The 27,379-nt window shown below is 36.4% G+C and overlaps 4 protein-coding genes and 1 long non-coding RNA gene across 10 annotated transcripts; 3 read left to right on the forward strand and 2 right to left on the reverse strand.

The window, feature by feature from the left end:
* Positions 1 to 5,361: 5,361 nt before the first annotated feature.
* Positions 5,362 to 6,315, reverse strand: LOC140827044 (cold shock protein 2-like). Of its 2 annotated transcripts, XM_073189627.1 has the most exons (2): positions 5,961 to 6,315; positions 5,362 to 5,897 (listed from the first exon to the last, which is right to left on the reverse strand). In XM_073189627.1, the coding sequence occupies exons 1-2, from the start codon at positions 6,247 to 6,249 to the stop codon at positions 5,593 to 5,595; spliced, it is 594 nt and encodes a 197-aa protein (XP_073045728.1). In that variant the 5' UTR covers positions 6,250 to 6,315; the 3' UTR covers positions 5,362 to 5,592. The 2 variants fall into 2 exon arrangements, with proteins under 2 accessions (XP_073045728.1, XP_073045726.1); XM_073189625.1 differs by having other exon boundaries at positions 5,362 to 6,315.
* Positions 6,316 to 9,081: 2,766 nt separating this feature from the next.
* LOC140828350 (uncharacterized) lies at positions 9,082 to 11,100 on the forward strand. 3 transcript variants are annotated; one of them, XR_012117162.1, is made up of 3 exons: positions 9,082 to 9,268; positions 9,441 to 10,371; positions 10,474 to 11,100. It is a non-coding gene; the product is annotated as an uncharacterized lncRNA (long non-coding RNA). The 3 variants fall into 3 exon arrangements; XR_012117161.1 differs by having other exon boundaries at positions 9,441 to 10,133; positions 10,220 to 11,100; XR_012117163.1 differs by having other exon boundaries at positions 9,090 to 9,268; positions 9,441 to 9,582; positions 9,994 to 11,100.
* A 2,682-nt stretch (positions 11,101 to 13,782) lies between these two features.
* LOC140827046 (thaumatin-like protein 1) lies at positions 13,783 to 15,658 on the forward strand. Its single transcript, XM_073189631.1, has 3 exons — positions 13,783 to 14,095; positions 14,240 to 14,909; positions 15,187 to 15,658. Exons 1-3 carry the CDS (start codon positions 13,960 to 13,962, stop codon positions 15,455 to 15,457), a joined length of 1,077 nt encoding a protein of 358 aa, XP_073045732.1. The 5' UTR covers positions 13,783 to 13,959; the 3' UTR covers positions 15,458 to 15,658.
* On the reverse strand, positions 14,768 to 19,905 carry LOC140827045 (serine/threonine-protein kinase-like protein ACR4). 3 transcript variants are annotated; one of them, XM_073189629.1, is made up of 3 exons: positions 16,630 to 19,905; positions 16,415 to 16,556; positions 14,768 to 14,975 (listed from the first exon to the last, which is right to left on the reverse strand). In XM_073189629.1, exon 1 carries the CDS (start codon positions 19,625 to 19,627, stop codon positions 16,910 to 16,912), a length of 2,718 nt encoding a protein of 905 aa, XP_073045730.1. In that variant the 5' UTR covers positions 19,628 to 19,905; the 3' UTR covers positions 14,768 to 14,975; positions 16,415 to 16,556; positions 16,630 to 16,909. The 3 variants fall into 3 exon arrangements, with proteins under 3 accessions (XP_073045730.1, XP_073045731.1, XP_073045729.1); XM_073189630.1 differs by lacking the exon at positions 14,768 to 14,975 and having other exon boundaries at positions 16,093 to 16,556; positions 16,734 to 19,905; XM_073189628.1 differs by lacking the exon at positions 14,768 to 14,975 and having other exon boundaries at positions 16,093 to 16,556.
* Positions 19,906 to 21,676: 1,771 nt separating this feature from the next.
* Positions 21,677 to 25,931, forward strand: LOC140827047 (peptidyl-prolyl cis-trans isomerase CYP21-1-like). The gene is made up of 7 exons (XM_073189632.1): positions 21,677 to 22,010; positions 23,135 to 23,213; positions 24,434 to 24,481; positions 24,600 to 24,623; positions 24,733 to 24,915; positions 25,118 to 25,193; positions 25,529 to 25,931. Exons 1-7 carry the CDS (start codon positions 21,912 to 21,914, stop codon positions 25,704 to 25,706), a joined length of 687 nt encoding a protein of 228 aa, XP_073045733.1. The 5' UTR covers positions 21,677 to 21,911; the 3' UTR covers positions 25,707 to 25,931.
* The last annotated feature ends 1,448 nt before the right edge of the window (positions 25,932 to 27,379 follow it).

The raw sequence follows: 27,379 nt of genomic DNA on the forward strand, positions 1-27,379 counted from the left end.
TCTGTCAGTGCACTAACCAAGAACCCGCAGCTTACAGTCATCTTTTATCCTGATCATTTCCTAATTCAGGATCTCACCAACAAGAGGATGATTGGCAAGGGTAGCTGCGTTGATGGTTTATATGTGTTCGATTGTGGTCCCTCGAAGCCTCCTATGCAATCTATTACATGTGCTGTAATTGGTAAAGCTTTTGTGCATCTTTGGCACAATAGGTTAGGTCACTTGTCTGATCAAAACCTTGATGTACTCAAACATACATTACACATTGATACAACAAAACTCATTACTCATACTCCATGTTACATTTTGTCCATTGGAAAAACAAAAGAGGTTACCATATGTCTCTCACAATCACATGGCTCAAAATGCTTTTGATTTAATACATTGTGATATTTGGGGTCCGCTTGCTACAACTTCTCATCATGGATACAGATATTTTCTCACCATTGTTGATGACGCGATTCACTTTGATATACTTACTCAAGCATAAATAAGATGTTATTCAGTCTCTTCCTCGGTTCTATAACATGGTGCTCACTCAATTTCAAGCTCACATCAAGATCATCCGGTCAGATAATGCTAAGGAAATGAATCTCACTGATTTTTTCCATCAAAAGGGTATTGTGCATCAACTATCCTGTGTCGAACGTCCGCAACAAAACTCTGTTGTGTTTGGATGCTTGGCTTTTGCATCTACGCTGTCTCAGCATCGCACAAAGTTTGCTCCTCGGTCCAGAAAATGCATCTTTCTTGGCTACCACCTGGTATGAATGCTTATCGATTGCTTGATCTTGAAAATGATCAAGTTTTCATCTCCAGGGATGTTGTGTTCCAGAAGACATGTTCCCATTTCATTCCAACATTCATACTCAATCGATAATTGAGTCGTTTCTTGATATGGTTTTACCCCGGTCTCAAACTGATTTTGAGGTCCCTTGTAAAATCCATGTCCAGGACCAGCCACCTCCGGCTTTGCAGCTTCGACGTTACACGCGTGCTTCTCGAACGCCTTCATATCTTCAGGACTTCCATTGTAATTTGATGTCCAAATTCCCGCGTGCAGCACCTATAGCATCCAAATATTCATATACATTGTCAAACTTTGTTTCCTACACGAAGCTCTGTCCAGCCTTCAAACACTTCGTTCTCAATGTCTCCACTCACTCGGAGCCCCAATTTTATCACCAAGCCGTGCAACATGAAGAATGTCGTCAGGCCATAAGACTGAGCTTCTTGCTTTAGAAGCCAACAACACATGGTCCATTGTAAGTCTTCCTCCCGGGAAACATGCTATTGGTTCCAAATGGGTTTACAAAATCAAGTTTAATTCTTCCGGAGCCATTGATCGATACAAAGCTCGATTAGTTGCCAAAGGTTATAATCAACGTGAAGGCATTGATTTTATTGAGACATTATCTCCGGTTGCAAAACTTGTTAATGTCAAAATCCTCATTGCCCTTGTTGCCAGCCACAATTGGCAACTTATCCAACTCGACGTGAACAATGCTTTTCTCCATGGTGATTTATTCGAAGAGGTTTACATGGATTTTCCACTTGGTTTCCCACGACAGGGGGAGACCAGTAAGGATCAGGGCAAGCTGGTATGTCGCCTGCTTAAGTCTTTGTATGGCTTGAAACAAGCGTCACGACAGTGGTATTCCAAGTTTTCAACATTTGTCCTTCAACTTGGTTTTCGGCAATCCAAATCAGATAACTCTTTATTCATTACAGACTCGAGCGCCTCATTCGTTGCTTTATTTGTTTATGTTGACGATATCATCATCACTGGCCCCTCGGTCCAAGCTATTGCCAACGTTAAATGCACCCTGCACCAACAATTTAATCTCAAAGATCTTGGTCACCTCAAGTACTTCCTTGGTCTTGAAATAGCTCGTTCAGCAACCGGTATCGTATTGTCTCAACGTAACTACGCGTTACAACTCTTAGAAGACATTGGTTTCCTCGCTTGTAAACCAGCGAATGTTCCCATGCATCCCAAATTCTGGTTGACTTCTGATGACGGGGAAGAACTTTCTGACATTTCTCATTATCGCCAGCTTATTGGTCGGCTCTTATATCTCACCATAACCCGTCCTGACATATCTTATGTTGTCCACAAGCTAAGTCAGTTTGTTGCTCGTCCTAAATCTCAACACTTAATGGCCATCCATCACTTACTTCGCTATCTTAAGGGCCATCCAAGTCAAGGTTTATTTTACTCTTCTACCTCCTCATTAGTGTTAAAAGCTTTCTCCGATACAGATTTGGCTTCTTGTCTTGACTCCAGGAAGTCGACCACGGGTCACTGCATGTTTTTAGGTGATTCCCTTATATCATGGAAAGCCAAGAAGCAGCCAACCATTGCTCGTTCCACTGCCGAAGCTGAATATCGTTCCATGGCTGCGACCACAAGCGAAATTATCTGGATTCAACAGCTGCTATCTGAACTATCCATCACCATCCCGACCCCGTCATTATTGTGCTGCGATAATCAAGAAACTATCCACATTGCGACTAATCCGATGTTCCATGATGAACGAAGCACATTGAAATCGACTGCCACTTCATTTGAGACAAAGTCTCTCAAGCTTTTACTCATTCGCACTCATATGCAATTAGCGGATATTTTCACGAAGTCCTTACCCAAAGCTACATTGTTTCCTCTGTTGTCCAAAATGGCATTCAAAGACATTTGTAGTCCATCTTGAGGAGGAGTTTTATACATCGTTAGTTAGTTAATTAATCACGACTTAGTTAGTTAATTAATCAAGACAGTTAGTTAGCTAATTGTAGTATAAATAGAAATGTGTACTGAACCATTCATAATTCAATTCATTCAGAAATGGAAGGAATTCTTCCGCACTCTTATTCTTAGCTCAATAATGAGAAGTGTGATAATAAACACCGGATAAGTGGTTATTAGCATCATTAAACATTTTTATAATTTCACAAATACTTAATGTATGTGTTCCATTGATTCGAATTACAACGAGCGAAAACATCTTGTTCAAACTGTCTAGGCTCCATATTATTTATTTTGCAAAATTTGCACCAAAGGTTCATTTTAGAATATGTTAATTGATAATGAATTGTGGTCCTAATCGATGTAATATAAGATTCTAAATTTTTCAGTCCATCTTGAACACACAAAAATTTAAAATATTACATATACACCTAATATGAAATTTTTTATCAACAGTGATGCTTTATATACTTTAACAAGCTCACTAATACTATAAATATTTGCACTAGCATTATCAAAATAAATTGAAAAAACTTGAGAAGTTAAAAATATTATTCTATAATGACAAATATAATTTGCGATATAAATTGTGTCGTCAAAATTCGTTAAAACATCTATATGCTAGCAATATTTTTAGAATATTCAAAGAACTATCAATTCAATGGCATGTAATAATCATATGTGAAAAACTTTGTCAATGATCACTACAAATATCCGAACATAAAAAAACTTTATTATTTAAACTAGCAAATTCTCTGATTAATTTTTTTTTGATAACTAATTTTTTAAGTTTGTGTTTGAGTGTATTTCGTGGGATAACTCTAATAGAAAGAGTTGAACATGTTAAAAATCAATTTTCAAAAGATAATTTATCATTAAAACTAAAAGTAAATTGTTAAAATGCACAATATTTAGTCGTTTATTCTCTAAATTTAGATTCAAAATATTTAAATTATTGAGAATCATTATTCATTTGAGATAAGAATGACGACATTTGAGTTTGAGAACGATCAATACTAATTTTCACCTGATGATTCTTCTCGACGTGTCACGTTAAAGTTCATAACCATCTCCTTATTAGAAAAATTAACTTTTCAAACAATATTTATATTTGGCTTACAAATCACCGGAAGGAAGCGTCACCTTGTTGAAATGTTTGATAAAATATTGGATGTGTGATGAGACATCGCTTGAGTTTTAGGCTCATTCGAATTGCTCGTACTTTTTTAAATATGATAATGATGTATTTTTTTGAGTGGCATCAACTCGAGTCTTTTATTCTTGATGTTGTTTCTCATCGAAAAAATCAAAATCATAGCCATTGACATTGAATGAAAAAATAATAATGATCATCTAACTCAAGCGTGATGCTCTTTCTCTTTCTCCTACCACTCATACTAATTAATCCGGCCATTTGTATTTTTAAGATTAAGATCAAACGTTTACCACTAGGTAAACTGTTAGCTAATACACAATTTTATTTTCTTATACTTGTTGCAGCGTAGAATGTACCTACGTGGATGATAACGAATCAGGTTGTTAGGCCCATGAATCCGAGAAGATGTACGTTTATCTATTGGTGATGTCTCGTATCTTTTAGATATCACTTTTACATTTTCTCCACCACCAACCACGTTCTCAGCATAGACAATATTTATCGTTAAGATATGACGTCAGTGTTTTACGATCCACCTAATCAACCTGTGCAACATCAGAAGCTTGACGCACATGAACTTCCCAATTGATAATCTATCTCAGTACTATTATCACTCATGCACTCTACTCAACATGTATAAATATAAAATTGAAATAATTAGAAAAATAGATGAACTACTGACAATAAATCAATAACTGAGACTTGATATTTTGATAATTCAAAATGACAAAAACTTGTATGAGACGTCTCACGGATCGTATTTGTGAGACGGATCTATTATTTTGATCATCCAAGAAAAATTATTACTTTTTATGCTAAAAATATTATTTTTTATTGTGAATATTGATAAGATTAACCCATCTCACGAATTAAGATCCGTGTAAAGATCTCACGTGGGATTCACTCCTTCAAAATAAAGAGATAATTTTGTTGAAAAAATAAAAGGGTCCAATGATCATCAATCGGGGTCGACCTATTTCAAACTACTTTTTCTAATAATAATAATAAAACGACAACTCGATCATGACCACACGATTTTTTAAAAATTAAAATCAAAATAATGGTCTCGCTTAAGAATCTCGCACCATTGTCCCAACTCCTAACAAACACCGAAAAGATTCCAATCCCCCGTCAAATCCCGCGCATTGTAATTGTTGGATAATACGCGACAAAATTTCAGAATTATTAATTGATATCAAGTGAGCAAAACAGTTGATTAAAGTTGATAATTAATAGAGAAATTTATGAGCTTTGTCAATATAAATGATGGCGAAAATGTTTTGCATCATGTCATCAATTATCGCCACATAAAGCTTTAAATTTGTGACTTTGTTTCATATTCATATAATGCTCAAATGGAAAGAAGACCAGACCAGTTTTCCTGGTAGCAGCTCTGTTTCAGATTCCAAGTTTAACAACATTTAATGCGAGCCCATCACATAACAATCACTGGCGAATAAAGTTCAAGTCCAAGAAAAATATGTTCAATACCAGTAAATTCAAACGATTGGACTTATTTCAGCAGAAACGGATCAAACACCATGTATATTGATTGATATGACCAAAAATGATATAAGACGACACCAGATGTATACATAATCTGATTCAAAGCATCGTTGGAAAACTGAAATAGTAAACATCTCTAGCTAATTAAACCATGGTGGATAGAACAGAAGGAGAAAAAGGGGGATATCTAACGGTTGGAGCTGGGGCATTCACGAGAAAAGTGTCCCTCCTCACCACAAGTATAGCAGCCACCGCCACCGCCGCCTCCTCCTCCACCTCCATATCTTCCACCTCCCCCACCACCTCCGTACCTACCCCCGCCGCCTCCACCACCACCTCCCTGCGAGCAGTCTCTTGCCATATGCCCATTCTCACCACACTTGTAGCAACCACTGCCTCCACCGCCGCCACGACTCCCACCTCGGCTTCCTCCGTACCCGCCGCTATCTCTACCCCCGTATCCACCGCCGCCACCGTTGTACCCGCCGCCATCTCTACCCCCGTATCCACCGCCACCACCGTTGTACCCGCCTCCATCTCTACCACCGTATCCACCGCCACCATCTCTACCACCGCCTCCATCTCTACCACCGTAGGAACCACGAGTGCTTCCTTGGACAGATCCGCCGTTGGGACCGGTCACGTTGGCCGCCTTGGCCCTGCCATCGCTTCCGTACTCCACCACGAACTCGACGGTCTCGCCGTCTCCGAGGCTGCGGAAACCATCGGTCTTGATAGCTGATTGGTGGACGAACAGATCTTCAGACCCATCATCTGGAGTGATGAAACCAAATCCCTTTTGGTCATTGAACCATTTGACGGTACCAGTTTTCACATCGGCCATTGCTAAACCCTAGTTTCGCCTCTCTCGCCCCCTTTCACAAATGTGATTCGAGATAATTTCGGTGCTCTTTTATAGTAGCAGTGTAGGGTTAAAACACAGGCGGATTTTATTATCGGTATACACTGATTTTAACTTCTCAATTGAATTCCGAATTTTTTTTTCTCCTATTATTATTTTTTGCTTTGTCCCGATTCTATTCACTTGGAATGCTAAATATTGGTCTCGGCAAATTGCATCATCGCTCAAGTGAAATATAAAAAGAAAATATATTTAAAATATGTATATTAAATAATGTTGGTGTGTATAGATATTATGTCAAATGTTAAAAGTTATTTTAACAAAATATATATTAATTTTTAATGTTAAATGTTATATGATCATTTAAAAATTCAAAAAATATAGATAAAGATAAGTAATTTTCTATTAAAATATTATTGTTTGAGTTAAAATATTTAATTATGAAAGTCCAATTTAATGATGGATGTCCAATTAAATTATGAAAGTCCATCAAATGTGGCAGATGATTTAAATTTATTCAGACAAGTCAATAAGATGGTGGGAAGAGGAGAAGATCGTGAGAGAAAATGAGAGAAGATCGTGAATCATGGGAAGAGTGGAAGAAACCGCAACGCACATCGAAGAAAAGGAAGGAATCGGCCAACACAGAGAAAACACAACACACATCGCAAAAAACTATAAGCAACTCCTTGCAAAATTCTCATTGATTAGTCAAGCTTTTTTCATACATTTTCAGTCATATTTTAGCATCCACGTAAATATTCTAGCAATATTTTGTTATATTTTTCATGTTTTTGTAATTTTTACTAATTTGTTGATATACAATCATGTCTGGAGTTTATTTCATCGAGTAGTTGGGAATGGATGAATGAAAGTAATCTTCTAAATAACACACACACAGTGCTACAGCGTATCCTCTAAGCGAAGAAGAAGTTTATGAAATTCCGACACACTCAATGAGGAAAAATTCCGTGCGGAAAAAACAAGAAGGGAGAAGAAATCTCTTAGAAGTAATACTAAGAAGAAGATATCCAGCAATTGTACGAGGAGAACTTCGTCTTTATCATGATTTTTTTGTTAATAGTTGAAAATTCGATGTATTTTTTATATTATTATTATTATTTGTTCTTGTATGCTCTCTCATTATTGTGAACTTATTTTCTCTAATTTTTAGGTTTTGTTGTGGTTAATGTTATTAAGTCAATTTTTTAGTTTAATTTAAATCAATTTTGGAAATGTTTTTTAAATCTAGAAATGATATCGTAGTGCTTGATTCTCATACAGTTATTCCCAAATCATGATTTTTTTGTACGATTCTATTTGTTTATTTATTTTTAGGTATACGTGTTCATTGTGCTAATGTTCCCAATTCTTCCAAAATACCAAACTATTAGTAAATTTTATATGTATGTACAATAATTTATTTTGTCACAATTCATTTATGTTTCTTATTTTGGCATGTACATACACTGAATCTATAATTTTTTTTACCATTTTTTAATCATAGTTACTGCAACTTCAGTTTTTGTTTTTAAATATAGAAGTAGTCGGTGATTGTAATGATGCGAATAATAGGAAGAAATATCTCACGATGCTCTCCCCTTATTTTAAAAGTGTGATGGAGAGTGGCAAATGATTCGGATAAATGATATTCTGTTTGCCAAATGGGTTGATATGTTTGTCTTTGCGATTAGTAGTTATTGAGTTGATTATTTTCTAAACAGGTTGTCGACATTATGATCTCTTTCAGTACATCTGAGTTCTATGTTGTTCTTGGTCTGCATCATACTGGACAACCAGATTGACTTGGATCTGAAAATGGGGTCTAGTTTTTTGGTGTGTAATTTTGCAGACAAAATCACCAATGCCAACCGGACAGTTGTCTATGAAAGTTTATTTTTATTTTAAAGAAGTGACGAAGATCTTGACATTGATGGTTTCGTTGGATTTTATATTTTGTTCATTTTTTGGCTGCATAATAATTTTGTTGGCAATTATATCCTCCTTGGTTTTATATTTCTTTATCTCTATAGTCTTACCACTTATTTTTGCTGCCACCTCTTGAAGTCCACACCAGATCCCTTCTTAGGCTTTTCACCATGGTTGGCTGGGACAGTAACCACAGCAGCATGTGTGACAACTTGAGTAGGCACAGTAGGGACAACATGACCAGTTTCTTTTTGCACGCTGATTTCAGTAGCCATGTCTGAACTTTAACCACGTAATGAGTAAATCTGTTTTAAATTTGTTGCACAATATATCAAATGGTATCGTACAGAAAGCTATTGGCAAAGAAAACCAGCATAATTATAGTGAAGTAAAACAGTAGAGAAATGCTTAAAATAAACCAAACCGAAGCCTGTATATCAAATGGTATCGTACAGAAAGCTATTCTGCCCATTGCCTTACACCAGGTGAGATCATCAGTAAATTCTCCATGCTTGTATTGAATATACTCTTCGATATTGTTAATTAATTTATGAAAGTGAACATAATAATTTGGACTAATCCTTTGAAATACTTTATTCTAGTTTTTTTGAAGCTTAAAATATAGACAATAATTTGGACTAATCCATTGAAATACTTATTCTACTTTTTTTGAAGCTTAATACAAATTGAGGGTTTTAATTTAAAATATTGTCTATATCTTAAGATATAGTCATTATTTAAGATATAGACATTATTGTCTATATCTACGTCGTGAGATATAGTCATTATTGTCTATATCGAGGTCGTGTTATTGTCGTGTTATTCATGAAACAATATTTTAAATTAAAACCCTCAATTTGTGATGGGAAAACATTGAATCGGAATTGTATCACTCCATATTCTTTGTTGATTCATTTTCTGTATATTTGTTACATAACTTGGTTGAGTTTCTCTGCTCCAATTTCTTGCATCATGAAGATGCTGGGAGCGCGCCAGGACGGAGCAAAGTTGCCACTGGTTATCAAAACCATGATGTACATTGGGCGGCATCACACGAGTCTATCATCCCAAGGTTCGGCTACAATAGATGTAGGGGAGTGAGAATGCAAAAATTGCAGTTTCAGAAAAATTACACAAAGTTTCAGAACTTTTTATTTGAGGGGCTTTTCCCCCAGCAAACTAGATAGAACTTGCTACTGTTTTGCACTGACTTGCATGTTACTAATTGCAGTCGATTCTTTCAGGCTGATTACCAGTCATTGTAGCCGAATCCCACGATACCATCAGGCCATTGTTTCTCCTTGGATTCAATTATTTGAAATGTACACCATGAGGATGGCAAAGGGCAGGCACAAGCATCTCTGTTACTCTGTACGCATCTTGAAGGTGTTCAGCCCGTCCTTTTTTTCCTTCGCTGGCTCGTTTTCATAGTTGCACATAGTCAGTCTCAAAATTTATGACCTAAGTAATGTGAAATCAATTGCTCCACCACATATTACTTCAGCACATATTTAGATTAAAGTGGCAATTTTATGACTTGTATTTGCATTGGAATGTTTCTGAGTTGTGCCAACTTCTCTTCTTGTCTAAAATAGTCAGTGGAGGGAAATGTTGTCCGTATTTTTTCTTTGACTTTGATTAAAACCTGAAAGTGGATGTGGGAAGTATTGACTGCTCAGGTCTAAATTGTGAATGGATTGGCCATTTACCTTGGGAAAGGATATCATGCAAAGAAACAATTCAGCATCAGTAGTATCTTGATAAATCTGAAAAAATAGTCGTCCATGTTGCATGTAGGATCATTCATTCTATGAGAATAATGGTGGAGATATGTGCCCCGAGAAGCACAGTTAAGAGGGTAAATCATGCTCATGGACCAAATGAGCTCAAGATGTGATGGAGAAATGAGTAAATAGACCTGTGCATCTTTCCAGAAGGTATGTTCCATGGAAACATGAAATAAACTGAACGAAAATTGAGGATTTCGAAACGATGAGTCTGAATATGACAATGTGAATGATAGGAGAAAGTTCAAAATTAACCAATTGATTCCAAATTCTTGAGCTAAACAGAGAATGGTGTACAAAGGGATACATAATCTCGGCAGGCTTCCACCTTACGAGACGCTTTCCCCCACTTTACCTCACCTTACCTCTAGACTTAAATTAGTCACAAGTATGTACATTTACTTCAATTTTTCTCTTCTTTTTTAAGTGACCTTTTTCACGAAATAATTATTTAACCGCATTTTAACTAATGTTATATTTTGGTTCTTAGTATAATTTCCTGTAGGGCAATGATCCCTTCCTATTGCTCAGAATAAGTGAATGCTCTGGATAATTCCACTGTATATGCTTTAGTGCATGGCTCTCATCTGGAAAATATTTCTGCGACACAGAAACATGAACTGTCTACTTTGTCTAGCTTAGACGGTAAGCCATCTTGCTGATATGTCTTATAATTTCAAACCATCGAACATATCTTGCACTCGGAATTTCCCTATTTTTCGAACGTCGTTAGACCCTTGAATGAAATGATGAAATCTCCTAGTGTCCTTTATCATCCTTTTGGAATCTCAAGAAATTTTAGAGAGACGTGGATACTCGTTGTTAGATAATGTCTACTTTATATATATAAGCTGGAGTAGTTCCGGTAGTTTTATCCATTTTCCTCCTACATCACCAGACTAGCTGTGTGCAGATCTACCATCTTGTGGAGGGCTTCTGGCCTGAAAATTGTTATTATATAACCAAACATGGTCAAATTTAATAATCTGTTCAACCGGCAGTGTTACTCGAAATAAATCCTTCATTATCGGATTTCCCTTTCTGGTCGAGGATTGAAAGCTCTGAACCTCAAGGCTTTCCAAATAGCTAATTAATGTATGCAAACCATGTAATTAGTATCGGGTCGACCCAAAACATCGTTGTTTTCTTTATCAGTATAACACGACTCTCCAAATAGTATTTTGTACTTTAAACTAACAAAGTCTATCGTCACATGCTCGTATTGCCATTCTGGAATATCAAAGATGACACAACTTTCTACCAGGTTGGATAATAGAAAATAGTATTCCCAATTGATTCTAAAATAGAGACTTTATTCCATCCAGTCTTATGAACTTCTTACTGGGACAATATCTTAAGAAAAAAACACTCCAACCATACGAGGAATATGTTATAAGCCTAGCAAGTGACTTATCTTATGATCGATATAAATCATCCGCTACCGAGACAAACTCCATAGATCCTCTGCGCTTCGTTGGGCTTTATGTTCAGCAGAACAGGCCAAAACAATGTGACCGGTTGCAGATCCTGCCTGTTCACGAGTTCGGTACGCTAGAGGGAAAGTTCCACTAGTTATATTGGCTTGTTGCCCGGATTACTCTAAAGTAAGGAAGCCCCGTCTTGCTCGGTATTCTCTTCTTTCTTTTGGTTTTGTCCATACAACTCCAAAAGTCTACATGAAATGCCTCACGAAATTTGGATACTATATGCAAATTAAATCGAACCTAAATTAAAGAACCGTGTTAAAGACATGATCAATTGTCATGTTTTTTGACGAAATCTTGAATGACATCTTCATTGCTCTCAATTCTCATTCTTTTATTTAATAATATAATAATTAATAATAATAATTAACAAAACTTCATATTTAGTGGCTTGGTCACCCTGTTTCTCTAGCTCAGTAAGCAAACGCAATCATTGCTAGTACTTATAGGCGTATAAAATTTCATATTTTTTGAGAGATTGTTGGCTTTATTTGTCAATGGAGATATATTTCCCTTGCATAAATTATCAAGGAAAACAAGAATTACATTATTTAATAAGAAAAGGGATTAAAAGTGGGATTATTTCCTCAAGTTTGTATTATTTTAGGTGAGTGCTGCAGACCAAAGTTCAAAGTTACAATGGTATCCTAATGATGATTATGCAATCCCGTCAACATCGAGCATCCAAAACAATTTTTTATGCAAAAATATGTTTCCAAAGAGACTTTGTGTGTTCTCATTTAAATTCGCAAAGTTTATTTGAATTTTTCTTTGTTGTATTATTTCATGTGGGCCCCTTGTGATTTGGTCACAAATTAATAAATTTTATGTTATATATAAATATAACATAAAATATATTCAAAAGAGTGTAAATTATATTTCAAATATAAAATTTATCTTCAACTCATTACGATATTTTTTAACACTTCAATCATAAAATTATGACTAATTATTTTTATGTTATTTGAAGATGGCATACATGAAAAATTACTTTCGATAGTGTTTTTTTCACAAAAGACTTATTTTTGTTTCTCGTAAAACATAGTACATATTTAGAGTTTTTTGTTTCTAAATAAAGGCAAAAATTTTTTGAGACGGTCTCACGGGTTGTATTTTGTGAGATGAATATTTTATTTGGGTCATCTATAAAAAAAATTATTTTTTATGCTAAGAGTATTACTTTTTATTGTGAATATCCGTAGAATTGATCTGTCTCACAGATAAAGAATCGTAAGATCATCTCACATGAGACCTACTCCTGAATGAAAAGCTTCTATTTTACTTTAATAATTGTAGCCACTCGTGCGATGTTGTGTTGGTTATGATTAAAATGTTGCAAAATAAATGGACTTTTGAAGACACAATCAAATATCGCTTGGACTCTCTTTTTTCTTACTTTTTTTTTTACATTGATTGCAATCTTATATTTTATTAAAAAAATTATACAGAGGAAATAATTTATTTAAAGGGAATTTGGAGTTATTTTTGGTGGAATTTTACCAAAAATGTTCCATGTATTTAGGTGGCATTGGGTCAAAGTTTTAACAAATTCGAAACATTGCCAGTCGCGGAGACATGAAAAGATGAGAGTCAGGAATCCGATGCATTACCGTGAAATTACGACTTTGTCCCTGCGCCGAAATATTTTACATCGACATTTGATATTTTAATGGATATTTATTTATTTTACTAAAATGCTTTAATAAATACTTGTATATATGAATTTTATCCACATTTGCCAAATTTAATCAAATATATATTTATTTCTTTCACGCTAGATTTTGCTCATGATTTATTTGGTTTGTATATGAGTTATCCATTTTTTTGGGGAATTTTTTTCATAAATATATATTTTTATTAAAATTATAACAACGACTGAATATGAAAAATAAATAAAATTTATTAATAATAACTTTTGTATAAAAAACAAAAATCTTGTTTTTTTAAATTTTTTCCAAGAATTTAGACGTAGACCAGCATAATCAATTATAATTCTATTTGGTCTGTCTGAGTTTAATTTACAAATTAAATCCATTTTATCGGTGACTCTGGTTTAGTTGAGATTTTGTTCTTCCTTGATTTGGGTATTATTGTTGTTTAATTTTATCAAATTTGTTAATTTTAAGATCGATATTTGTACTATTAATTTATGAATATTTATCAAAATATTTTTTAAAAAAATATAAATTTATAATAAATAAATATCCGATAATAAACAATTAAAAGCAGTAATTTAATTTTTTCGTTTAAAAAATTAATTGATAATTTTTTATAAATAATTTATTTATGGTTTTGCTATGGTTGTCTAATTAGATTGTTTTCACCATCACAAGTCTCGACAAAAACCTCTGCTTCAATCCAGTACTGCAATTCAATCCTCCTGAAAACACAAGCAAGCGGCCATTGTTTCTTTACCCTCTTATCTTTTATCATCTTCACATTACAATCTTCCCCTACATCTCCATTCAAATTCAAGCCCGTGTACTAGAGAAATGTACTGCATCGTATATTTATACATACATCGCTTGAAAGTAGGAAAAGTTGCAATCATGGATGCCGCCTCCTCTTCTCCTCCTTCTTCATCCATCATTTCAAGCCTCCTCGTTACTCTTCTTCTCTTCTCCAGAGGTTAAGTATACTTTCTTCTGACATACGTTGTCTTTACTTTTGCTCAAGCATGGATATGTTTTTTTTTCTTCTGAAGCTAGCTACAGTCGTTCTACGTTCTTAGTTCTTGATTTTTGACTGGGTTTTCCTTCTTCGATTACACAGGTGCATTTGGGGCAACGTTCACGTTTGTTAACAGATGCGAGAACACTGTATGGCCCGGTATACTAGCAAATGCCGGCAGTCCTAAACTTGGAACCACTGGATTCCAGCTTCCGCAAGGTTCCTCCAGTACCCTCATGGCTCCTGCCGGATGGTCCGGACGGTTTTGGGGCCGAACGGAATGCACATTCTCCGGGACGGACCCCGGCTCCTGCAGGACTGCTGATTGTGGGTCGGGTGAACCAGAATGCAACGGTTTCGGAGCTGCCCCGCCGGTTACTCTGGCGGAGTTCACCCTCGGCACCGGCGGGTTAGACTTCTATGATGTCAGTCTGGTCGACGGGTACAATCTACCCATGCTCGTGGAAGCTACTGGCGGGTCGGGTATGTGTGCTTCGACGGGATGCGTGACGGACCTGAACCGGGTTTGCCCGTCGGAGCTCCGGTTTGAAGGCGGGGAAGCCTGTAAGAGTGCGTGTGAGGCGTTCGGAAGCCCGGAGTACTGTTGCAGCGGCGCGTTTAACTCACCCGCCACCTGCAGGCCGTCCGTTTACGCACAGATGTTCAAGTCTGCCTGCCCCAGATCATATAGCTACGCTTACGATGATCCCACCAGCACTTTTACGTGCTCCGGTGCCGATTATACGGTGACGTTTTGCCCCTCTGTTCCCAGGTAAAGTGACTTCTTCCTCTTGATAGTTTTTCAAGATTTTGACGATAATAATCATTCTGTCGTATTCTTTTAGTCAAAGAGTAACTCTGTTATTATTAGAGGATGTCACATAATTTTACTGCTTTCAAAGAAAAAGTTCATAATTTTGCCAGAAATAGATAAAAAAAAAAAAAAACTCTTTGAGAATTTTTTCACATCGAAGAAAGCATTTATAGATTCACCAAATAATCTAGGCTATTGAATGCTTGGACACCAATAATGAAATTGTCTGTTGCAGTCAAAAATCTTCAAAGGATCCAACACCAACAGTGGCAGCTAATGGAGACGGATACCTATCAGGGTCAGACCCAACAGGCGTGAGTGGACCCGGGCTAGGGATTAGTGGGTCTGAACCGGATCCCGATCCCGGGTCAGGGTCTCGAGCCTTCATAACAGATGGGTCATGGCTGGCTGATTTGGCTATGGGGGATTCAACTAGGGTTTATTGCCTACCAGCTTTACATATCACAATCTTGATTTTTATTTTACGTAGCATCCTTTGTTTGTAATGTACCAATGACGAAACAAGAAGCAAGGCTGTCTCCAAGGGATTAAGTTTTTGTTGCAAACGAATTCCTATTCTAATTGGGTTTCACACTTGAAGAGTGCCTAATATAATATTATATTAGATTACCTTTATATAAATTCTAAAAGCGGCTTGGCTTATTGGACTAAACTGATAGATTTGTCCTTCCGCCTATTATTGTTTACCTTTTTTGCTTAAATTATGCATAATATATGCAATACTGTCTCCTTGGCCTATTTTGAGAATCTATCTTAATCTCAAGGGATGTTTGTATAAATCCAAGTGAGTTGGGATAAAAAAAAATGATAAAGAAAAGGAAAGGAAAGGCACGCATAATCTAATCTGGTGTGAATGTGTGACATTGTTGGTTTATGTCTGAGAAAAGGAGTAGCCTTTGCTGGAATTACAAGCATAGGCATAGCTTTTGTTCTTGTCTGTCTTGACAGTCTTTAACATTCTACGCTATCTTCAAATATCAAGTAACGATAGTATCATTTACCAGAAAATGTACAACTTAAAGATAGACCACTGGTTTTTTTTTTATAGCCGAGTCAAAAATTTGTATTTTTTTGGAGGAACGTGTAAATTTAGAAAATATATATAAAAAACTCGAATCTTCTTCTCCATTAGATAACCGCGAGCCCCACCGATTCTGCCGTCGGTATTCTACATTCTTGCTTGCACAGTTTTGTTCAATCACTTGTGCGTAAAAGAATCCTTATTTGTTACAAAAATAATAATAATAAAAGAATTCTTATTTGTAAGACTGTATCCAATAAATGGCAAGGCTTGGATGGGAAGAAATTGGCATTACAAACAATGCCGCTGACTGAGCAAATAAACACAACTTAACAGAAGTTCATGACACCAAGACAGCAGATTTAGGAGAAAGCTTGTCAATTATGGTTATTATTTATATTTAAATCGATGCAAGACTGACCTTTTCAGTAATTTTCAAGCATTCGAGCAGTGTAGAAAATCGACCCCGAAATTTCCTGTGCCAACAAAAGATGCCGTAGAAGATAGTGCAGCAATCACATCCACCGCCAATTAAGTGATGAAAGGATAGAATTTGTTCTTTCCTGAGGAAACATAAAAAATCAATGAAAATGATGTGTTGGATTCCTTGAGATTTACATGAAGAAGATTATATACCTGATTGTAGGAACGTGAACACTGCTTAAACACCAATTTGATATATAGAGAGAATAAATGGGTGAATGGGAGATAAAAGAATGACTAGTGCATATCATACATACACTTCCATAAAACAGGTGGATTACAAACAAGACCAAAGAAACTGAATCCTCTGATGCCAGAGATCACCAAAGAGACGACACCCTTGTACGTTACTATACATTTCTTAGAGGTTTTAGCACACAGTTAAAAAGTAGGAATTCTGATGATTCAGCTACTTGTTCAATTGGAATGCTAGTTAGAAGTTGTGCTGCAAGTACAAGTGTTCTTGAGGAGAAGCTGGTCCAATCTCTTCGACCAGACTTCTCAATCCATCTCCAGCACGGGTGCTATTGCCACAATTTCTTGAATCCAGGTTCTTTGCCTCAAGATCAGAATCGGAAACAGACGATTTTCTCCTCTGAGAAGATGCAACACTGGGAAATGTTATCCATGATGGAGCTCTAAATTCGATTATTTGATCCTCCGTATCCGCCCCCTCAGTTTCTGAGGATGAACGGTTTCCCGATATTTGAGAAGATTTCCGATGCATTCTACTGCTTCCTAAAACCACCTCGGTTGGCAAGATTGGTTGCTCGTTACATGGGCTACCCATTAGCATAGCAAGTGACCGCTCCAATGCTGTTGTCACTTTGTCCATTGACGGCCTCTCCTTTCCTGTCATTCTCACACATTTGCTAGCTACATTAGCAATCCGCTTTAGAGATTCAAGATCCATTGGAGGATGCAAAACCGGATCTAAAATGGCTTCAATCTCACCAGCTTTGATCAAAGGGACAGCCCATTCAACTACGTTTCCTTCTTCATACTGCAAGTCAATGGCTTTTCTACCGCTAAGAATTTCCAATAGCAGAACACCAAAACTATAAACATCGGATTTGGTCGTGAGGTAGTGAAGCCTGTAGTACTCGGGGTCAAGATATCCGAGAGTTCCGGCAGGTAGTTCAGCTAAAGGGGAGCTACTATTGGCAGGCCCTAGTAAAGAGAGCCCAAAATCAGCAACACGAGCATTATGCTCTTCATCGATTAGAATGTTTGACGACTTTATGTCCCGGTGAATTACAGGAGGACAAGCATAACCGTGTAGATATTCAATCCCCCGAGCTGCTTGGACCACTATCGTAACCCTCCTTACCCAATTTAATTTCTCTTTCAGTTCCTTGTTTTCACCATGGAGATGCTGGTGCAAGGAGCCATTAGCCATAAACTCATAAACAAGAAGCCTCTCTTCCCCTTCTTCGCAATAACCAAGCAAATTGAGTAAATGGGCATGATTTAACCTTGAAAGTAAATCAAGCTCGTTATGAAACTCATTTGTGTTCTTCATATCTGGAAACACTATAGCCCTTTTGACTGCAACTATCGTGCCATCCTTCAAGACTCCTTTAAAGACACAGGAAAAGCTACCATTTCCTACCACCGATTCTTCCTTAAATCCACCAGTAGCTCTCTCAAGCTCTTCGTATGTAAACATTTGAGCCCTTCTAATCTTCAGTTCATCCAAGTCTGGCCTAATTTTTCCGCTCTCTCTATGGCAAGAACCATTTCCACTACTTTTCTTGGATTTCCCAGAACACCTACAGTTCCTCAATTTATATCGAACATACAGAACCGAAGTCAAAGAGATAACAAGTACCAAGAACACAACAAAGGATATCTCAGCAATAATGATTGGCAAATGCAGGGACCAAAATGTTTCACTCTTGTTTCCAGCATTGGCAGCATTAGAACAGCTGGAGAAGCACTCAGCAGAGCTGCATCTCGTACAGTTATATCCACATTCTCTATCTGATGTCGAAGTACAATTAGCAATCTGATACATTTCATTCGGGCAACCGTTGCTACAAGGCAAGCAAACATGAAACCCAGGAGACTTGCAATGGGCACTTGCATTGTTAAACTCATAGAAATTACTCGAGCAAGGTGCTGACTTGCAAAGAATTGGTGAAACTGCCAGTGGCAGAACCGAAGGAAAGTTGGAACCCCAACAAACTGGGGACATATATGTTTCAGCAAGAATTCCACAGGTGAAGTAATCCCCAGCAGCAATTTCAAAAAACTTAACACCACTAGGCGGGGATGTACTCTTGTCAACACTGTAACCCCAACAAACTACTCTTCTATCATAACTTCTAACACCACAAGCATGAAGTTTCCCACCCACGACCGAAAGCATGGGATCTTCCGGTGTTACATCCACATTAAGCTGCCCCGAATACGAAACAGAACTAGAAATCTCCTGATCAAGATCCGAATTCCCGCCCCAACAAATTACTCTAGAATTCACCCCTTCCAAAATCCCACAAACGTGAAATCCTCCAGCTGCAATCTTCCAAAATCTCAGCGTTTTGGGTATCAACTTGATCACATTACTCCCAGTCTCCTCACCCCAACAGAAAACACTCCTATTTTGAGCAAATAACCCACAATTAAACTCCGAACCTGCCGAAATAGACTGGATCTGCCCATCAAACACGTAGCTTTTGGTCATGTTATAACCCCAGCAATCAACAAAAGAAGTGTTTCTAAACTTTCCCTTCAAGGGCTTCCGCAAACTGCACAAATGGGAATCCCCTGCACTGATTTCTACGTACTCTGAACCTTTATTCATCGGTCGAGGAATCCCCATTGGAATCAAATTTGTACTTCCCCAGCAAAATGGTTGATTGGAATCCATTAAAAGCCCACAGACAAAGCCGCTGCCAGCGGTTAAACCAAGAAAAGGCAAGTGCCTCGGAGTTGCATGGATAATAGCAAGGTTTGAGCCGTAACAACTAGCCAAATGCGAACCATCAGTCTTCAAACCGCAGAAAACAGGACCATTTTCACCGTATGAGATAGCAATCGAAGACATTGATCCCAAGGACAAAACGGGAGCACATAAGTAGGAAAAAAACATTAAAAATACCAGCATTGGAGGAAGAACAAACATAAACCTCCATGAATAAAACATCATTTTCTCAACAACAGAATGAAACCCAGTTGGAGGAAGCTTCTTCTAACTCAACAGCTACCAAATGGCGGAGAAAGACGGTGGCGGTGGAGTCGCAGTGTGCGTGTACGTGAGAGGGGGATACGAGGCTGGTGTGGCATTTAATATTAAAATATTCATCCAACGGTGTGTGTTTGTTACCGATAAATCCTACGGTCTGTTTTTGATTTTATAAATGCAGAAACCGGTGGATGTCACGTTGACATTGAATGCGTCCTTGATGGGGGGAGGAGGTTAAAATTGGTAAGTTAAGAAAATATTATTATACTACTCCAACATTCTATATTTTTTACTATCTTATCTTATATTTATTGTTTGATACAAAATGCTAAAAATATCATATTTGTGATAGACCATTTTTAATATTTATTAAGAGATCTATTATATCAATATTATTTGCATGTAAGTATAATAAATAGATTAAAAGATTAGTGACTTCAATATTTATTTTCTTCATTAATGGAAGTGGCCAGATGTCATTATCATAATACTAAATTAAATACAAACAAATTATCGGATCATTTTATGCTATACATTAGGCGTGGACGTCGGTCAGTTCGGTCCAGTTTTTTCTATAACGGTTCGGTTTTTTGGTTTTTGGTTTTGAATATATATGATCCAAAACCAAACCGTTTTATTATATTCGGTCTCATTTTTTTGTAATACGGTTCGGTTTATGGTCAGTTATATACGGTTTTATAATATTTTGTTAAGAAATAAAATTATACATCACTTGATACTTGATGGATGCAACACATATAAAATAATTAATGATAGTAGATTTACGACTTAACAATATAAGCTTCAATAACAATTTGAAATACACTTTCAACTAATAGCTCTTCAATAAAAGGATACACAATTATTAAATTCAAATTCTCAGACTCCAAAATACACATAGATTTTGCATCTCAAATCTCAATACATTTAACAATATGAGCTTAATAACAAATTGAACCTCCAATTGTCAATATTGGACTTGTCACATGACTAAAGCCTATTATTAGCCCATTATACAAAAAGCACTATAGTTAAATATAATATAGTCGGTTCGGTTATTTCGGTTTTCTGGGAACAAAACTGTAAACCGAATCGAAAAATCGAATTTCTTTAATTTTGAAACCGTAATCAGCCGAAAAAACCGATAAAACCGAACCATTTAAACCGAATATTTCGGTTCGATCGATTATTTCAATTTCAACCAAACTATGCTCACCCCTACTATATATATAGTATTTATCTCTTTATTATTGTCAAATATTAGTCATTGAATAATCGATATATATGTATAGACATTCCTAATAAAAAGATTTACATGATAAAATGATATTTGATGAGTATAAGACCAATTATTTGTTGGGTTAATTAAATCAATTGGGTTTGACATTATTGAGGCCCAAAATATTGATTATGTTTGCAAAAGCCCAAGCTCATTAGACTCTCTTAAAAATCTATAAATAGAGGAGTTTCCCCCCAATTGATGGTATGCTCTCATTTCTTTAAAAAGCTCTTCAGTTCTCTGAGTTTTCTTTGAACTGTTTACTGACTTGAGCGTCGGAGTGTCTACGACGGGAACCCTCCCGACGCCCACTCGACGAGTGTTCGTGACGCAGGTGACGCTCAGCAAATTAACGATATATTGCCTACGTGGATCCGTATACCAGCCCGATGAGCCCATTTACGGGCCCAGTAGACCAGTTTACTAATCAGTCGGATTTCGCGTGTGCAGTCCACTCGACTATTTTATTTTAGCTGCATCAATATTGAAATAGAGAGAGAACCAATCTCCACCAAGTACTGATGTCCTCAAAATAATCACTTACCGTATTTTATTGGGCTATTAAAGTAGCTTCTAACTTGTGTTTCAGACCAGTTATGAAACGGAATAGCTTGAGGGACCAGAAGCTGGAAAAAACCCAAGTTCTTTGGACCCAAGATGGATACTTTATTGTGGTGGGCCGGTCAAAGCCCATTAAACAAATAAAAATTCAAAGTAGCAGCAATAGATCTTTGGTAAGAGTTAGTATTTGTAAGATTTGATCAATAAATCGCAGTAATTGCTCTGAAAATTTCCAGTTTTCCAAAGACAGTCGACGGTTTTGGGTCGTTTGATTAGATTTCGCTTCAGATAAACATTAAATCCGTTTCTGTAACGAGAATATTGTAGATTAATTGCCTCAGGAATGGTGCATCGTATCGATGATTAGCTGAATGGTGGAATAATTATGAGTGATTTGAGAAGGGAGAAATGAGTCGAGATATCTCAGCGCTGTTTAAACCGCGGTGTCTCTTGATCTTCGGGGCGGTGTTTGTACTGATCTTCTTTGTTTCCTCCTTCTCTCGAGTGGTATATTTTCCTTGTTTAGTATTTACGTTTTGGTAAAAATGAGATGTATTTTTATCAGGTTGTTGAATTGGTTTGGTAATCGTGTGCTTATTTGGATCTAATGGGGATTTAAGTTCGTTTGGACTTTGCAGTTGATGGGTTTTGATTTGCTTCTGGTGTACTTTGGTGAGTAGTGAGTGTGAAAGTACGATGGTCTGCTGCAGTTAAGGGGCTTCTGTTGTAATTTGGCCATTATTTTTATGGGGAAAAACAAGATTTTGAGAAATTGATATCGAACTGATGAATACATGAAGGTTTTATGAAATGCATGAGTAATCTATGGACATTTGATTTTTTGGGTAGTTAAAGCACGCTCAAGTTGTAATATTTAACTGTGGACTGAGTTTGGTAATGAGTAGTTGAGGTTTTATGTTATTTATCTTTGCAAATTTGGAAAGATCAGTTCTTTAGAGCGTCAGCTTCATGTCTAGTTCAGTAGTTCTTACCTTTAGGTGTTTCATAGTGATTGCAGATGTTCAAAATATAAGAAGCTTTTTTACAGCACTTGAAGTGGTTTGTATTCCTTGACTAGGAATTATAATAATGCCACACTATTGCCATGAGACAAATTGACTCGAGCAAGTTGTCATTTGCATAAATGTTGGTTTAGAGTTCGACTTAACACGAACCATTTGTCCAATCTTTGTTTTTCATTTCTACTCAGCATTGAATACTTATACCCCTTTCAAATCAGAGTTCATGTAGCCCACCTTGGACAGATAGGAGGCACGGCCACCAGGTTTCACGCAAGCTTCCAGAAAATATAATGTTCAACAAGTAAAGCAGTAATTATAGGCATTGTAATATATAGTGTGAGGTCCGCTAAAAGATTGCTATTGTAAAGGTATGCTTTATGTAGTTTTATATTTCAAAAACTCAGACAGTTCATTGCTGGTACAACAATAACCTTTTTCACTCAAAATCATCCCAAAAAGCCATGAAGGCATTAGTTATTTCCTTTATACCTTTCTTAAGTTTATTTGGATGCTTTCTCATCTTGATTCCTTTGTTTTTCTAACTTATATTACATTTTCCTTTCTTTTGATTGCCTTTTTAAGAAAAACGTCACATTTTTTGATTTCCAGGAGGAAGATAAGGTAGAAGAAATCTATGAAACCACTCACAGAGTTTTTCTGGATGTTGACATAGACAAGCAGCGAATAGGTAAGGGCCCTTTATATTCTACCAATCATTTTATATTAAAGATATCCTGTCATAAATCCTAATTTAGATCCAGTACTTGATGATCTAGAGGTTACCTTAAATAAAGTTTTGGGTTGTGAAATTGTGATAAAGAAAAGAGGTGGCTGATTGACAATTTGCGATGGGACTAGCAAGTGTACTAGGCCTATCAGCAACATAATGGGCATCGGGTCAAAATGCATTATGGCAAAGACTAATGTTTCAATACTAGAAAATAACTTAAACCCTAAGTTAGACAAAATAAATAAATTGGGAGGGTTAATTTGTTTTTAGTTATTTCAAACCAAAAAAACTCATAGTGTGAATTCGAAATAAAATGAAAAAGAATTTTACATGATTTTAGATAAACGAGAAAACTAGGATCAACAAGTGATAAATGTACTTGCCCAGAGGGACATATATCAACTTTTGGTGAAAATTTATAAATTATTTATTACACTATATGTAAAACTAATTAATCTAGTTTTATCCAAGAGTCCATGATATTTCCTCTAGAATTTAATTTATTTAAAAGATTTCAAAATTTAGTTTGCACCAAAAGCTGGACAAAAAATCAAATTCTGTTTACACTTGATCAAAGGTTTTCTAATATTTTTGAAGCAATTCTTAGTCTATGTTCTTTCAATAGCAAGATCAGACAACAAATTATTTAAATAATTGTCCAATTATCCACACACAATATTAAACAAATATCGAATAATAAATTGAAATAGATAGAGGAATTCAATCAGATGAAACACACGCTCAACACACAAATGTTGCCTTGGCCCTAATTGTGATGCTCATCCTAGCATTTCAAAGGCCACTCCCTTGGGGACGGTCGCACCTCATTTTTGCATAGTTAGATAGATTTTTCAACTTTCATCCTAGTCTTGTGCTGATCAGAGACTAATACTATTGCTGTTTGTGACATTTCCAAATCTGTCATGTGACACCTGCTCAAGTTACTGGTGAAAGTGATCCAGATGATATACCTGTTAAGTGGTCAATATCTCATCGTCATGCACTGTTGAAACATTTTTCTTCTTTGCATTAGAAACAGGAAGATGAGAACTGTAGCTAGATCACATCCGGAAAACACAAGGGACAAATAAGACAATATTTGATCCATATATTCTGTGTTAAACTTCTCTTTTGTTTTCTATATCCAATTTTTCTATCTGACAGCATAATACCTATAGGTAGAATCGTCATTGGTTTATATGGTCAAGTCATGCCAAAGACCGTGGGTAATGTTTCTGGCCTTCTGATTCAATTGCTTCATTTGAGGCATATTAGTTTTACTATTTTGCCAAATGTCAGAGTTCCTCGTGTTGTTTCTGATTATACTTGCAATTGTCTTTGCAGAGAATTTTAGGGCCTTGTGTACAGGTATTTAAAGATTAGCCATTGTCAACCTTTTCACATTTTTAGCACTTTTGAAGTGTTGATTTAGAGGTTGTTCTCCATTTATTTCCTTAACCAACTTTTCTGGGATCAGGGGAGATGAGAAAAGCTGCAAATGGGAAAGTTCTTCATTATAGAGGAACACCATTTCATCGTGTTATACCTGGATTCATGATACAAGGTGGAGATATTGTTTCTGGAGATGGTAGAGGAAATCAATCTATATATGGTGGCACCTTCCGTGATGAAAATTTTATGTTGAAGCATTCGCATGCAGGTTTTCAGTTATAGTTCTACTGGTTTTTAATCTTGCTTGTCACACTGAAATCAACTACTATTTGAAATTTCAAGTTTTTGATTCCTTTCTTGCACACCAATGCATCTTTTGAGCCTAGCAAAATATGTTTTTTTTTTCACTTTCAGCATGACCCATCCATGCACAGTCACTCGCTTGCTCACTCATGTTGTGGTTTTTGCAGGTACTGTGTCCATGGTAAATTCAGGACCTGATTCTAATGGTTCACAGTTTTTTATTACCACAGTCAAGGCATACTGGTGAGCTCTTGTGCTAAGGTCAATATAGAAACTCATGTTTACTCAAATTTATAGCCCGAGGGATTTTGCCCATCTCCTTCTAAACATGACATGTTTAGGATGGATATATTTGGCATTAATTATTGTATTGTTGCAATGAGATTATTGTATTGTTGCAATGAGCCGAAGGGCTTGCTTCGAATGGTTGAAGGGAAATTGAGATAGTGTGTCCAAGGGTTGTACATCTTAAAAACCAGCATTTTGTTAAGATATGGAAAGTGATTTTGTTTTGGATGTCTGATAGTGGACGTAGTAGTTCACCAATATTTCTTTTCATTGCTATGAAAATTTCACAGGTTGGATGGCGAGCATGTTGTTTTTGGCAAAGTCATTGAAGGCATGGATACTGTGTATGCCATCGAAGGAGGGGCGGGAACTTACAGTGGGAAGCCGAGGAAGAAGGTAATCATTGCTGATTCTGGGGAGATACCCAAGAACAAGTGGGATGAGGATAACCGAACTTCGACAAAGTGACTGTAAATTGAAAATAACTTACTGATTTTGTTTAAAATTTTTGGAATGCGGCTTTGTGAATCATGTCTGTTTGATTGTAGTGATGGATATAGTACCTAGTCTTGGGAAGATTGTGATTTGTTTTGTACTTGATGTAACCGATATATAGTTAACTTTGTAGGGACAAAACACTTTATTCTTGTAGAGAGGAAGTTTCACTTAAATGATTAAATGTCGGTTATAGTTTGGCTGTTTGTTACCATAGGAGTTCTTTGTTAAGCTGCAGATGATATTCAGAAGGAAATGACACAAAATAGCAACTTTTTCTGAGATTCTGCATAAAACTTGAAGCCAAAACCATTGATTTTGTCCGAAATAAACTGGGAATATGCACCAAGATTGGATGTCACTTCTACCAGGTAAAAAGACACGTCTCTTGCACATGCTTTAATTTAACCATATCCATCACATCCACCATAAGTCTTTGAGTATTTGGAAGGAGTCTTGTTAAAACAAATCAGTTTGATTTTCTCTTTGAAGGCTGGGTTTATTTACCTCTTATATTTGAATATGCGTTCAATTTTTCCAATGCTGGCCTGGGCTTTTCGAAAAACTCATGCTTTGCCTCGGTTTTTCGAATTGGAACTCTAGTCATTGTGTTCTAAATTAACATCAAGTTCGGTTGAGCGAAAGCTTGATTTGTGGCACGAGCTCGTCTTGAGTTCGATTACTTCAAATAAGAATCAATTATTGCTTGAGCCAACTGGAAAGGTATTTCTTCCTCATTTCCTCCATCCATATACTTGTGCCCGTTCATTTGCTCATTCGAATGGATAGACGTGGATAGCTAGCTATAGAGAACGTAAATCATCAAATCTTCTTGATTTCGTTATCGCATCCTGTCTGCTTGAAACTCTATAGAAAGATAATAACCATTAGTATAGGAATAATCCTCTTACATTCTCGGGGACAACTTTGTGGGGATTATGAAGCTCGATCTTTGATAAAATGGGAAAAAACGAGTGGGATATGTCCTTTTCACTTTTTGCTTCTAAGGTAAGTTTTTTTTTTTGAGCAATTGGAAGATAAGATTAAAGGGAAATTTGGTGTATGATCCTCGAGATGGGGCCATTGTAGTACCACATTCCATCAAAAGGTACTTTCGTGTAATTCTTGGTTTGCTTGGTGTTTCATTATATTTTTCACTTGTAGGTAAAATGATAAGTTAATAGATTATAACCTATACGAGTCATATGGCTAAGACTGTTACAATCCATAGCCTTGTAATGATTTTGATCGTCTCGACCTCTCACATTTTATAAAAAATTTTAAGATAATATAAAATAAAACATCCTCTTTTCCAATAGCCTTCGACTTTCATTGCTAATTTCAAACTCAAAATACATACGTTGATGACATACATCAGAAAACGATGACAACATAGGTTTCTTACAACCCAAGTTTTTACATAAATTAACTTCTTTTTTTTGTTCCCCTTTATGGCCTCGTTGGTCCTCTGTCACGGCGTGGGTCTGGACCTGTGCCTGTGTGACTGTACAATGCTCCCTTATAACAACTATTTCGTATTCGTCTTCGTTTTATGAAAATGGTTAACTCAAGTTGCTATAGAAGTCTATTGTAAGCTCATTTTAAATTTTTCATTTTTAAAATGTGGGACAAAGATATCACATCCT

This window comes from Primulina eburnea, chromosome 3 (assembly GCF_022965805.1).
Source record: "Primulina eburnea isolate SZY01 chromosome 3, ASM2296580v1, whole genome shotgun sequence".
Lineage (NCBI taxonomy): Eukaryota > Viridiplantae > Streptophyta > Magnoliopsida > Lamiales > Gesneriaceae > Primulina > Primulina eburnea.